The sequence below is a fragment of the Anopheles aquasalis genome, chromosome 3, assembly GCF_943734665.1.
Source record: "Anopheles aquasalis chromosome 3, idAnoAquaMG_Q_19, whole genome shotgun sequence".
NCBI lineage: Eukaryota > Metazoa > Arthropoda > Insecta > Diptera > Culicidae > Anopheles > Anopheles aquasalis.
Window position 1 is genome coordinate 16,116,167 of NC_064878.1, and position 14,453 is coordinate 16,130,619.

The 14,453-nt window shown below is 44.4% G+C and overlaps 1 protein-coding gene across 9 annotated transcripts; it reads left to right on the forward strand.

The window, feature by feature from the left end:
- The first annotated feature begins 2,015 nt into the window (after nt 1-2,015).
- Nucleotides 2,016-14,138, forward strand: LOC126574865 (choline transporter-like 2). Of its 9 annotated transcripts, none has more exons than XM_050235269.1 (10): nt 2,016-2,921; nt 7,332-7,393; nt 9,567-9,689; nt 9,782-9,945; nt 10,027-10,219; nt 10,461-10,705; nt 11,682-12,079; nt 12,162-12,480; nt 12,556-13,213; nt 13,298-14,138. In XM_050235269.1, the coding sequence occupies exons 2-10, from the start codon at nt 7,354-7,356 to the stop codon at nt 13,399-13,401; spliced, it is 2,244 nt and encodes a 747-aa protein (XP_050091226.1). In that variant the 5' UTR covers nt 2,016-2,921; nt 7,332-7,353; the 3' UTR covers nt 13,402-14,138. The 9 variants fall into 9 exon arrangements, with proteins under 9 accessions (XP_050091226.1, XP_050091225.1, XP_050091221.1 ...); XM_050235264.1 differs by lacking the exons at nt 2,016-2,921; nt 7,332-7,393 and adding exons at nt 7,955-8,459; nt 9,249-9,413; XM_050235266.1 differs by lacking the exons at nt 2,016-2,921; nt 7,332-7,393 and adding exons at nt 7,955-8,158; nt 9,246-9,413.
- The last annotated feature ends 315 nt before the right edge of the window (nt 14,139-14,453 follow it).

Genomic DNA, 14,453 nt, shown 5'->3' on the forward strand with positions numbered 1-14,453 from the left:
TAAATACGATAAGACATGTGTATACCGTAACTCGCCAGCGTTGACGCATTCTACACCAAGATAAGATTAATGTACTAAATCTCTTATAGAGAACTACGGTTATTCGTCTTATCATTACATATGACGCCAAATTCTGAGTAGTCGAAATGTTATCACTGTTCGTTAATCAGCCCACACAACCAGATCCGCGATATTCTGAGAACTGTGACTTAACACTTTCGACTGCTATTTTTCAAATGTTCATCCAACCATTATCAGCAAAACGATTTCAAGCATTTTAACACAATAACATCAACACTAATCGAGACACAGCGAAGAGATTTCATGAAAATTGTTGATACTTTTTTTAAAATAATTATGTAAGACTCGTTTCAACACTTTTGCATCTTAAAAAATCTGGCAAAATTCGAAAAATAGGAATTCAACAAAAACTCGACGGGGCTAACTAGATAAACTTATAATCTATCAAAAAAATATCTATTTGTATTTTTCTGATGACGCATCACGCAGCTACGATGGGCACCGGAAAGTACCTTTTCGCAAACGCACCTTCATAAATGTAATGCCGTGGATGAAGTTTTTAATAAATCTTTCCCAAAAAGAACTAAATATTCTTCAAAAGTTGTAGTTAAATATGCCATACACTTGAAAAAAATAAAAGAGAAGAGTACGTTCAAAAAAGACTTCAAAAATGAGTCTTTTTATGCAGAAATTACCGAACCACCCCTAAAACATTAATCAATATCAATATCGGTTATATTTCAGCTACAAAATGCTCATGATGCTAATATAAGATAATGATCAACTACAATACAAAGATACCTGTAAAAAATAATTGCTTAAGCTATTTGCTAATGAGAGACCAAAGAAATTTGGAATGGAAGAAGCTGGACAATGGTGCAAGTTACTATCGTAGATGGAAAAGAGGCGTTGGAAAGGGGTTTCAGTATGTGAAAATCTTGAACTACCCGACAAGAACGCGCTACAATTGACAAAAACTAAAGCGGCCCCGTTAGTACAGTGTAACCAGTACACAGTGTACAGTGTAACCCCCGGGGGGCCCTGTGTATAATATTGGAAACAGCGCACTGAAGGATGTGCATTCTCACTGATCTGTTCCTACTACGGCTAAATCGAAGTCTTGATTAAAAACATAAAAAAAATATTGCTATTGTCCTTGAATTGTCCTATTGAATCACATTTTAAAAACATAAAGCATAAAGCAGCATTCAAATCGCAGTTAGTATCTGAAAAGCATCAAGCCGAAGGCATCAAACATCGATCAAACAAGTCATAAGCTTCCTACTAGCGTTCTGGTTAACCATGTTTTGCATAATTTATTTTATACTATAAACTGTAGTATGCACTAAGGATTTAATTTATGTTCTATGGCATTATACAATACATAATAGCATACTAAATGCCATAATATGGACAGTATTTATATAACACGATTGGTTTAGCTCAATTTCCACGGCGGCATGTCCTTAAATGTAATGATTCGTTCCGTCTTTTTTGGTTGCAGTTTACGAACCACGATCTCAGAATATCACTAACGTAGAAAACCCCCTGAGCTTGCGAGCTTTCGATATTCGGTTTGCTTCCATCCACAGCCCAACGCCATTGGGAACCACGTGCTGTGCTACTCGCCGAGTAGCATGAGATAGACGCGAGAGCGCACAACGCAGCATCAATCTCAAACGGGGGAGCATCCATGGGGCGGCCTGACACTCTCTTCGTGAAGCACACGAACGCCTACAGGGGTCTCCGAAATGTTGGTGTTTCCAAATACAGATCTCAATTCCAAATTCATGGTTACTCGACACAGCAAACATAAAGACAAACATGAGTCACGTTTCTTCAGCACAAATTCAACACTGCAATACAGACGACAATTTTAATAATCCAGGCAAGCATTGGGGAGACTAGTCGCAACATTTCGGACACCCCTGTTGGTTAGTGTCTGTTCCACGAATTCGTCGTCGATTGTCGCCTCGCGCTCGTCAGTTCGCTTTCTTCGTTCGCTCGTGCACTATACGCGGCGCGCGCGGTCTTCTCGTGGTTTTATTTGGCTTCGTTAATTTCTCATTTGCATGGCAAGGGAATGCAAGAATTCACGGGCCTGAAGTGGAGCTGAAACCCGTTTTATCTCAACTGTTCACAGCGGTCGAACGAACGAACGGAGGACGTCGTGCGCTAAAAATTGTGCTCCGTTAGGGAAACAGAGTAGGCAACGTGCAACGCGTAGTAACCGCAGTGTTCCTTGGTGATGGTGATGATGATGATAATAGTGGGATTTAAGTATCGCGCCCACATCCGTTCAGTGGTTGTTCGTTAATGTGTGCTCATTGTGTCGAAATCTGTAGCTGCGTGTGTTTCCTGTAGAACGACCGCTGTAAGTCCGCCATCGTCATCGAGTCGGGCCCACATGTACGGCGCATCCTTGTTCTAGCAGCCAAAACAAAGAGAGGTCGCAGAACTCCAGCTCGCGAGCCACCGACCACGACCGACGCCTTCCTTGCAGCATCCAAATCCGGTTGCATCCGTTGCTGCCGTGTCCCCCCTCCCGCGCTAGTGCAACACGGTCGCAAGCATACCACCGGTGGCGTAGTAGAAAGTGCGCGAATTCGATCGAACGAAAGGTGAGCGCTTCCTGCCGAGCCAAAGCGAGACAGAAACACAAACAAAGAGATCGACGAAGGCGCTTTCACGCTCGCAAACCGGCGGCCCTCATCTCATCGCCAGCCAACCAGCCTCTCAGCCTCCCAGCCTACTTCGTTCCCTCGCTCGCTCTCGATCCTATAGGGGGTGGTGAACGCCGGTTTATTGACCGAACACTACGCTACGAAACACAAGCTTCGGGACGAGGCGCCACCCCACCGGAGTCAGCTGTTCGGGCGGCGTGTAACGACGACGACAAGGTGAGCTTTGCATGTTTGGGTTTTCCGTTTCGATGTGCTGCTCGTTCCGATAGATGCACGAACCAGAAACATGGTGGTGGTGGGTCACCATCGCCGCTACTATCTCATTCCACGTCATGTGCATCGAGTATAAGCGAGTGGTTCTTGTTAAACTCTGGCTTCTTTCTTGGGAATTTTCGCATTGTTTTGTAGAATGCACATTTCCCTTTTCGTTCATAAGCTAGAAGAATGGTCTATTATTCATAAAGACGATAAGCATTGCGTGAAAGAACGTAATGATGACGTATAAGAACCCAAAGAATGACTAACTCAAAGTGAATCAAAACCGTTGAAGCGTAGTTTTTTTTTTGTGTTCATAAAACAGAGCAAAGCGTTCGCTTCCAGCCACTTGGTGCTACACCCGCAACCGGTTGCATCAATCGCAATGCGTGTTGGAACGGGGAGGGGGTAGTTTCAAAACAACCCGCAACAACCACCATACGCGAGCAGCGAAGATAAAGCCAAACCTTTGTCCATCGTAACGCCAATGTTCAGGGGTTGGTTCTAAGCCCGACCACCGCACACAATCGTTCGTCAATCAAGAAGACGCCTCCACTGTGCTGCACAACGGACTGCCCGCGGCTGGAATAAAAACATAAATGATCGTCGTGTGCGTGCGCGTGACCTTCTGGCGGGCGGGCGGGCGGCTGGATTGCTCCACGGCCACACGGGACATTTCAGTTTCACTTGAACAATTGACGACGAGCTAATTGGCACAACGAAGTGGGGAAAGTGAAATGGACTCATCGACGGCACAACGGAGCTCCACGATGAGGCCCCGAGGCCCCGTTGCATTCCTTTGTGCGCAACAGGCTGCTTCTATGTTTGGGATATGGTCTTCATTGCATTAATGCGTTTGTTGTTGCGCAAGCTGAATGAAATGTGTTTGCTGAATCCGCAATAGACTACAGGGACTGATGACTCATGCAATTGGAACTCGAGTTAAGCGCAGTTAATTCATTTTATGTTTCGTTAATCTGGTTAAAACGGAATGACGCACACTTTTGAGTTAAGCATTTGGAGCTAAGGGATGCAAATCGGTGGTATATTTTGTAAGATTCACAAAATATCTTTTCAACGCTCTTTGAAATGGGCGTTTTTTTTAGGTAATATTTTATTTGTTCAAGTATTATTTGTTTTAAAAAGTAAGCAAATTGTATTGTAAATGCGTGTGCCATTGACGAAAACGAATGATAATCGGATGGCTCAACATTCAACAACTCTTTGTCATGTGCTTCGATTGTGTGCTTCCACGGATTTGCTTTGTAAGCTGGTGCACTGTCAAATTGCAAAATTACTTTATCGCATCTTCTGGCCCATTCTGGTTATTTTACGATCGATTTGTTGTTCAAATTGATCATTTGATCTTGGTTCAGATCCACTTAATGGTTTCACTACGGATTGATAGCTCGTCATACTGCAATTCTTTTAGGTCCATCATTATCCAAGTCCAGGTCCAAACCATCGGGGTTTTCTAATGTTTTGGAGGTCTTTCATGTTCCTCACAGGCCGGATCCGTCGAAACATATCGGTGCTTTTTTATAGTTTGAAATCGATTAGTTTTCAATTAAATGAACTACTATTTTTCACGCTTTTTGTGTGCACAATATTGGATTTTTGTGTTTGTATCCATTTTCCGTTTGCATTAAACAGAATACGTTCGTACAGCATCACTTAGGCATTCAATTTTTTCGTGTGTTCGAAATTCGAATGTTTCATTGTTCCACCTTCCGTCAAACACATCATCTAAACTTCCCCGTTTTATCGCCCAAAGCAGTTCTACTAATCAACATCACACCATGATTGACATTGGCTCACGCTGAATCACTTCGCACGCATTTATTCATGCTGTGATCGTTTGCCAGGAAATCCTATCACTCGGCCTCCAAGAAGGACAGACCATTCCTCATACAAACTGAAGTGTTCCGATCGTCTAATGGGCTCCCGGCCATCACAGATCGATCACGGCTTCCTGGCGCTCGAACGCGATGAAGATATGTATCCGGTGTCAAACGGAGATTCGGCTGCTGCTGTAGCTGACCCAGTCTCTTAAGTGCGGTACGTCCAAGATTTGCCATTGGCCGCTAGAAAAAGCGATTCATCAATTCACGAGTGGTGGATGTGTTTTATCTCACGACCTTGGTAAGGTTTTCGAAACACCACCAGTCAATTACTCCGGCCCGTTCGTTCGCGTGTCCGCGTGGAGGGGGAATGCGTTAAGCATCGATTTTCCCATGCTGCCACCAAGGTGTGTATCATGTTAGCGTCCTAATGGAACCAGGCGCCAAAGAGTAGTTCATGGTTGCCGCTCGAAACTTGGCCATCGACATTTGGGTTTGTTCTGAGTCAGCGGCAAGTCGCATTTTTTCCCATTCGAAAGTGATGTTCAGTATCGGGTTACAATTTTCATACTCCAGCTGCATTGTAATGTGATATAAACCCAAGCAAATTAGCAGTAAATGATCATTGTTTGAGAACATTAAGTATTAGGAATGGAGGGCAATTCCACCCTCGAGACCCTTGAAGTATGAAATCAATTTCACTTCACAGCAGACCTGAGTTTAATTTTCCCCCATTTTTTTTGCAACATACTCTCTACCAGCTCACGCACCGCATAACGTCATGCTATAAAAGAAAACACAAAAAGGGAAGACATCACAAGCATGTTTTTTCCCCTGCCACAGACACTACACACTTCCATGGTTCGGCGGCTCGATCCCAAAGCCAGAGAGAGAGAGAGGCGCGTGTGGCGTTTATTTTTACATTACCACCGTCATTCGTCCGCTGTCTTGTCGCTGCAATGCGTTGCCGCTGAATTCTTTTTTTTTTTAAGTTTTGCCGCAACTCAAAAGATTTCATGTTCAACAGTCCGGTAAAACGATAACCATTTGATATGTTCGGCATTCGGCTTGGTGGCCGCCCCCTTTTGTGCGCACGCAACTAGCGGATGTCGTAGGCCAATCGATGGTAGGTTGGTGGAGGTTGCGTTATTATTGTATATTTGTTTGTTTTTCTTCCTATGTTTGGCTCCATTCTTAACAGGATGTAGGTGTTGGTTCACGTGGCTAAATAGGGCCGCGAAAGGTTTTTGCGATTAAACGGTAAACGGTGATCTGTTGAAGGAATTTGCCTTATCACAATTCTTTGAGCGAAAGTCTTGTGCTCACCACGATTACAACATTGAACCGCGGTGATAGCGCAACAGTGCAATAATGAAATGATGCAAACAGACGATGCGCCGTGCGTGCGTTGCAAGAAGTTATTTTTAAAATCAAATAAAGACATCCAAAGTGCTGGGGGAATTCCCGTTTAACAATCGCGTAATTGAATGTGCGTTCTTAGAAACAGACAAAAGAACTCAAACAAACGTGCTTAACCATTGATCGTGCAATACATTAGAGGATTGCACGGTTGGCGTATCTGTAACGCGTGTGCTTGTTTATCGCTTATCATGGCATTTCTTCGCCCCACCAACAACTATTCTATATCAAATTACACGGTCTGGCACATTGCTGTGCTGCCATTCTTTTGAGTGGCATAGACAAACATAACCTGAAATACCACTATCCTAAAGTGTTCCAAAGAACGGGAACCCCCCTTTGCCTTTTAAGCTGTTAGCGGTGACCTTTGGTACCAGCAAATAGGTCAATGGCTCACGCAGTATGGTGCATCGCAACTAATTGCCGCTCCAGTTATGCTATACCTAAAAATGAACAAAGAAAAGAACGAAGAAAGTTAACCAATTATAACTCAGCACGATGCGGAATGCAATAAACTGTAATTAAGCTATTAGCAGCGAACCAAGTCATTATCAGCGCTAATCCATAATCGAAAAATCGGTACAGAAAACGATTTTCAACGAGGGCCAAGAATGACCACTTCAACCACATTCCCCGTCCGACTTCCGACTCCAAGAGGGAAATTTTAACAAATCCAGTGTCTTATCAGATCTTATCTGCCGGCTAAGGTGAGTGTAAACACATTACCTCCAGAAGAAGCAAGCACGCGCGATGATAGCACGCCGGCAATGATTCATCCCCCACCTGCTAGCACCAGAACTCGAGAGGGGGAAGGGGCAATGCGGTGTGGCGATGCAAATGTTTAGTGTTTACACTTGCAAGGTACTTCAAATAGAGCGAACTGCAGCCCTCTGATACTGGCCACAGATAATGACTTCTCGGACCAATCGCGTCGCTGATCGGTTGTCTCTATGTAGTAGTTGTTGTTGTTGCTGTTGGTTTGCCGTGGGTTCTACCGCGTGTAATGATAGTGAAACGTGCCACGTAAAAGAATGTTACAGTCTGAGAACTGGCCTGCTACCGGAAGGGACGAAAAGTAACCAGTTCCATTTTTGCCCTCGTTTTGTTCCAGGTGAATCAACGTTCCAGTGACCATGGGGTGTTCCAGTTCCAGCACCAGCAGCAGAGAGCTTGGTAAGTGGATTGGATTAGGACAAAGTTAGAACGAACACGATCCATGGTAAATCGAAAAAAGGGCTTTTCAGTAACGATCATGTTGAGAACACGATTGTGCAACGATAATGACTAACCTTGCGAGAAGTGCACCTATTGGGGCCATCGTACGTGCCAACCTGACATGGTCAGCACAAGTGCATCATCAATGTTTTCCCCCATTTCGCATTCGTATCGAGCTTTGTCGTCGGATGTAGAATGAATCAAACGATCAAGCAGCGCAGCGACAAGCCGATCGTCAGAAAAAGGCATTGCGCACGAGTATCGTGTTAATTGGAGCCCCAAGCAGCCCCCCGCTCACACTCGCACATGCACCGTATATGCACCGATACGCGTCAGTGAGGGTAAACCAGTTGGGGCATCTGTGCATCGATGCGATCTGGAACAGAACTGCGTCGTTCTAGCGCTTGGAGCACCATATCGAGTAGCTTTGGAGGCTTCGCACAGTGCACACTATATGGAGAGGAGCGAGCCAGCCCGTTGTGACCTGAGCCCTGGCTAACTGACCATGCGCGACCATCAGTTGTCGTGTCGAGTCACTTGTTGCGTTGGGGCATCCCGTGGACGTGCCCGTAGAAATACGATGCGACATCATCTGTAGTCGCTGGCCGGTAGTTGATCGATCAACGTCGAAACCAGCTCCCGACGGGGCTGCTGATCTCTTTCCGGGAACGCCAAGAGTTAGAGTTTTACTAGGAACGCGGCACGTGGTGGTGTATGTGATATGTGGGTTGGCAATCGCGGTGTGCGCGTGGGTGCTCGCTGTCTCTAGCGTAGTATTACGAAATATTACGGGAACATTTACGGGGCTTCGTACTCTCCGCGTGTCGTGTCACTACCACTTGCCACCTATTGGCTGCGATTTTTAGCGTCTCTCGATCTCCAGTGATTCAAGTGGTTGGTGATTTGGTCAGGTGGTGTTTTAAACAAACGATTCACTCTACGAACCAGTATTACATGGAGAGAGGCATCATTTTGGCCCACCTCTCTGCGTATGTACGGTTGTTGTGTGACTTTGTAAGCGATGGTAAGCCTACCAGAAATGAGGCATTAAAAAGGCGAAGCCAATTTACATAAGCTCGTCTGCTGCTGCCCGCACCAGTATACCCGTACCGGTGCGTCTAGGCTTTTACGGTGTTTTGTTGACTCTGCGTTTTTTCTGTTCTATTCTTTTTGCTGCCGCCGTGCTCCCCAGGGAGCAGACCGTGGAGTGTCGCTGAACACCGGTTGGTGTGCAAATAGTGCTCACGAAGTAATTGCGTAAACATTCTTAGTCAACTACGCCACGACCACGGCAGTTGGCTTTATGTTGTGTAGAGGTACGCCCCCGTTACATAGCACCAGCAGAGATGCCCGCGAGCGTGTGCAGTCTCGGCGGCGGTGTCTTGCCGTGCGGAAGCTTCTTCGCGCAGCGTTAATCGTCGAAGGTGGTGGTGCGTGATCGGAATTGAGCCATGAGCAATCGGCTGCAACAGTAAAAAAAACCTCAGTTCCTGGTGCTAATTAAGATGGCATAAACAACATTTTGAGAGTGTTTAGTGCCGTTAAGCACGTACGTCGTGGTTTATCATATGAAACACTTAAACTGCCTCATGCGCTCAACAGAATCTCAAACAATTAAAAAAGAAGATAAATAATAATCAATTACTTCCTAGAAACGCTAGTACGCCCATACAGACCAGAAGGTCAAGTGATATGACCACGCTGACTAAACTTTCACCGAGCGCCATTAAGCGTTGTTGAAGTGTGCGTGTTATTTTGCTCCACATGATTCGTTATCTTATCTCGATTTTAACAACTGGTTCTGTGATAGCAGCCTAACCGAGAAGCAGACAAAGTGCAGTGACTTATTATTCGTGTAGTTGAGCGACGAAGGCACGCTGGTTCCGTGTCGGCATAAACATCATGGGCCTGTGCTGCGGTGCGTCGGACAGTAGTGTCGTAAAGCATACGGAGAAAGACGTACAAGATCCAGCGGAAAGTAAGGACTGCCCCCCGGGGGGAGGATTCTTTCTTTGTATTCCATATTTTTCAGTTCCTTGGAGCGCGCCCCTTCGCCGGACAGACGTACGCTTTTATATGACTCAACCGGATTATCTTTTTTCTGCCTCTTTCTCTCTCGTCTTTTCTGTAGGTGAACCGCTTAAATATGATCCGGACTTTAAGGGACCACTGTCGAAGCGCTCCTGTACCGATCTGCCCTGTCTTTTCCTGTTTGTTGGCTTCCTGGTGGGATGGGGCTTTGTTGCTCACTACGGTACTGACCCTGAAAATCGGCCGCAGGGCGGTCCGCGAGCTAGAAACACCAACATCAACATTCATTCTGTTTCTCTTTCTTTCTTATCACAGCCGCACAGCATGGAGACCTGAACCGACTTCTGGTGCCAACTGATTCGTATGGACTGAAATGTGGTGTTGACAGTGAGGTGCGAGATGAACCGTATCTCATGTTTTTCAACATCACCGAGTGTGCCAAAATCGATGTACCCATCTACGGCTGCAAGACCCCCCAGGTACGGTGTGATACTCTATTAATCGATTGGGTGATCTTTCATGTTTCATTAATGATCACATAAACGTCTTCTTTCTTGTAGGTCTGTGTTAAGCAATGTCCGACTGAAGATTTTGACTTTAGCTTAGCTAGTTGCAGCACGTCGAACGTTGAGGCGATTAGAGCGAAGCTCATCTGCGAGCATCGCGTCAAGAAGAACAAACTGACTTGTGCGGAGATCCGTGACCTAATCGAGGCTAAGCGCTGTGCTCAGGCCTTCCAGAAGAGCACACCATGTAAGTATTATATGATGCGGATCGATACAGGTTCCCGACTTTCGAAGGCAGCTGTTATGCGACATGATGTGCATGAGACCAAGCAGTACTACCCGTTATTCCGCTTTGTTGATGGAGATAATTTACTCAACCAACAAAGGGATGAATGGTCCTATTTTTGTTATAACTGTTTCGTAAAACTGGAGCTAGAAATGTTACTACTACTGTTACTACTATCACTACCAATACTGCTATTTTACAGTGGCAAAACGATGCATATCGAATCTCCCAGAAACGCAATGCCCTTATGTGCCTCCAAGGTTGCTGCAAATGCGGCAGCAGCAAGCAGGACTGACAAAAGCGCAGTCCGCAGCCGAGCATTGCAATGAGCAGCGAGCGTTAGGACGTGAAATTTTGGAAGAAAAAATGGAAAAGCTGCAATCGTTTCTGGCACGTTACGTCAATAATCTTATATCCGTTATTACCAACGACACTAGCGTCCATCAGGTTGGTGGTTTCTGCATTTTGAGTTAATGCAGACTTGGATTGAGTGAATGAATACCCCAGTAGCATAACAATTGGATTGGCTAGATTCGTGTATTCTAACAGCACTAACATCACCAAGAGAAACGAAATTTAGTAACATTTCTAGAGAATCTTTTCTAATAAGCCCAACATACGCAGGTGCTCGCTATACCTTCTATACTTCCCTATCAATCAGCCATCATTACGCAGTTCAATTTCACTCCACAGCGCTATTTATCGTTCTTTGTTCCGACATTCTTATATCGATCTTTTCCCGTCTATTATCATTTGCACATGTCTTTACGTTTCTTCCACAATCATCATTCATGATTAAAACATTGCGTATACATTGCGGCTCGATGATCCTGCGCTCTAATCGGCAAATTCGTCATCTCTGCCGGTGAATATTAGTCTCCAAGCGATGCATTCCTGATAGCGACACTTTCTCTAATGGGGCACGTAACATACAACAATCGGTGGACGAAGCGATTAAAAACTTGAAACTATTCATTGGGGTAGGTGCAACACCGTTGCGAAATGGTATTTATTATCAATTTTCTTAGTCATACCTTAATACTGTTTTAAGCAATTCAATACCTTTGTAGGAAATTATTTAACAGACCTTATTGCACTTGGTTTTAAACGATAGAAATGTATACTCGTAGTTAAAAAAAATGAATCCATCAAGGAAAAAATGATCATGCGAAATTCATTTTCGATCTTCAAAACATGCAATTATCAGCTGATTAGTAAGGTTGCGACTCGCATCATAAAACTCTAACTCTTCACCATCTTTATAGTAATAATCTTACCAAGTCATACACTTTAGGATTTCTTTTATTCCATGCTTCTCAATTAAGTAATGCACTAAACTAATCCTTAGAGTAGCTACATTTTCTAGCAATGGTGGAATACCTACTAATATATTTCTTCTGATCTCTTCCAATCACGAATGCAGACGAGTCAAATGGTTGTTGAAGATGTTCTGGAATCCTGGCGAATGATTCTCGTATTTCTGGCATGCTCGATGATTGCAAGTCTCATCCTTATAACGATGCTTCGCTGGATAGCGAAACCTCTCGTGTGGGTCTCGATTATCGGAGTCATTACTGCACTAAGCTATGGTGTTTACTATAGCTACACAGAGTATCGTAAAATCAGCGCTAATCCGGTAGCAGCGCACGTAAATGTGTCGCCCAACTTAAGCTCACTGGTGAGCTCCTGGTTCAAGTCGGACAGAACATGGCTGTGGATTCTGATTGTGCTGTCCATCGTGCTGGTAGTATTGCTGCTTGTTGTGTTGGTTCTTCGCAAGAGGATCGTCATTGCAATCGCCCTCATAAAAGAAGGCAGCAAGTAAGTAGCAGCGCGAAGAATGAGTTGAAGCCTAAAAAGCATCAGTGTCAATTTATTCCTGTATTCCTCTTTTGCTTTATAGGGCAGTTAGTGCCAGCTTTTCGACTGTGTTCTTCCCGATCGTACCCTGGATTCTACAAGCTGGAGTGATCGTGTTCTCAGTGGTGGTTCTACTCTTCCTAGCATCTATTGGCGATCCGGTCTACAGGGTATCTGGTTTAAATTCATCTAAAGCTTGCGTTTGTAGCAATGGATACACAGAAGGAGATATTTGCGATCCTGGCGTGTTTAACGAGCAGTGCAGAGATGTAACAGTCGGAACCTTTGAGCAAGCAAGGTGTGTCGATGCGGCCTGTCATTTCCAAAACGTTAACACTCCAACTATTGTTGGGTACTTTCACGTATGTACAGAAGGAATTTTGCCATTCAAGTTTATATGTTTCAACAATCCTTTCTTCCTTGCGCTTCTTTTACAGGCCGTGAACGTGTTAGGATTCTTTTGGTGCGTTTGCTTCGTTTCCGCCTTCAGTGAAATGGTTCTGGCTTTTACCTTTGCTACCTGGTACTGGACCCGACCAAAGGCGCGCCTTCCCTTCTTCGTCCTTACGCGAGGCGTCACCCGAACGATTTTCTTCCATCTCGGCACAATAGCGTTCGGTTCGCTGATCATTGCGATCTGCAAAATTATTCGCGCCATGCTCGAGTATCTTGACCATAAGCTGAAGAAGTACGATAATGGTGTGACACGGGCGATCCTCTGCTGTTGTCGTTGCTTCTTCTGGTGTTTGGAGAGTTTCTTGAAATTCCTCAACACCAACGCTTACATTATGTGCGCTATTTATGGGAAAAATTTCTGCTCAAGCGCACGGGATGCGTTCGGTTTGCTAACGCGCAACATCTTGCGAGCAATAGCGCTGGACAAGGTGACCGGATTTTTGTTCTTCCTTTCGAAATTGTTGCTGGCGTGCGGTATGGCTGCCGTCACGTATACCTTCTTCGACAGCGAAATCCCAAAGACACCGCTCAATTATCCCTTCGTACCGGCAGTGTTCGTGTTTCTCGGAACGTACATCATCGCCTCGATCTTCTTCAGCGTGTATTCCGTGGCTGTCGATACGCTTTTCCTGTGTTTCTGTAAGTGTGCTTAAATGAAAAAAAAAACCAACGACGTTCTCTGGTGAAACGGATTACTAATGTATTGTTTCTTTCGTCCTATAGTGGAAGATTGTGAGCGAAACGATGGTAGCGCGGAGCGGCCATTCTTCATGTCCAAAAGCTTGCTAAAAATACTTGGCAAAAAGCAACAATCGTCACGAAATTAATACCAAAAAGCGTACCGAAGAGGACCCACATTTCATTGGATTTTTCTGTCTGGCACAAAGGAAAATTATTCATGCGGCGATTTGTGAACAAATTTACTTGATATTAAGGTATGCACACATACTACCATACCATTGAGCGATAAAGATTAAGACTTCATCTTTTGATACTAGTTTATACGTAACCATCGGTGTGATAAGCATTAGCTGAGGTTAATCGGTTCGCCAATTTGTAGAGCAGGTCATCTACCGAAAGAAAGTATAGTAGGAGGAAGGGGTGGTGGCGACTAATGTAAAAGAGCGGTGGATCAGTATCGAACCTAGAAGCTAGACAGAACATTCGTGCACACAATCCAACATGCTTACATGCAACGACTACCTCTCTGAACCATCGTTGTCTAGTGAGTTTTGCAAAAGTAACTTTTAATAACTTATTTTTGAATAGAACCGAATGGGTAATGCATCTTGTTGCAACGGCGAATGTTTAGTGTATGAACGTACAAGACAAGAAGCGAGCTGACAAAGGCCAAACGTTCGAATATGAGCGAACCGCGCAGATACAGGGAAACGTAGAGCGAGGTGATCATTACAGATGTAAAGTTATGTGCGTGTTATCTGATCGCAAAGATCATGAAGCAGGATTTGAAATTCAAGTATTACTTAATGAAATACTGTCGTTAGTAACATTGTCATCTAACGACTTTTTAATAATAAAAAGAAAATATCTACCTTCCACCGAATGATGTGTACTTCGAGTAGTGGCACGATCTGCATGCACTTCGTCAAAATTCATATATCACATTGCAATCATTGAATTGTAGAACCGTATTATTTCTGGTTATGTTTTAAGAACGTTTTGCTTATCTTCACTCGGTGATTGATTGACACATGGTTCCGCGCGACTGGTATAGTGACCACGAATAACGTTTTTCGATTTTAAAGGTGAATTTGTTTCACACGTTTAGGTAAGCTATAAGACCTGTCCGATCGCAACACGTGGATAAAACCATTCGAGATCAAAATGAAAAATCAATCAAATTCACGTGTCCCATAGC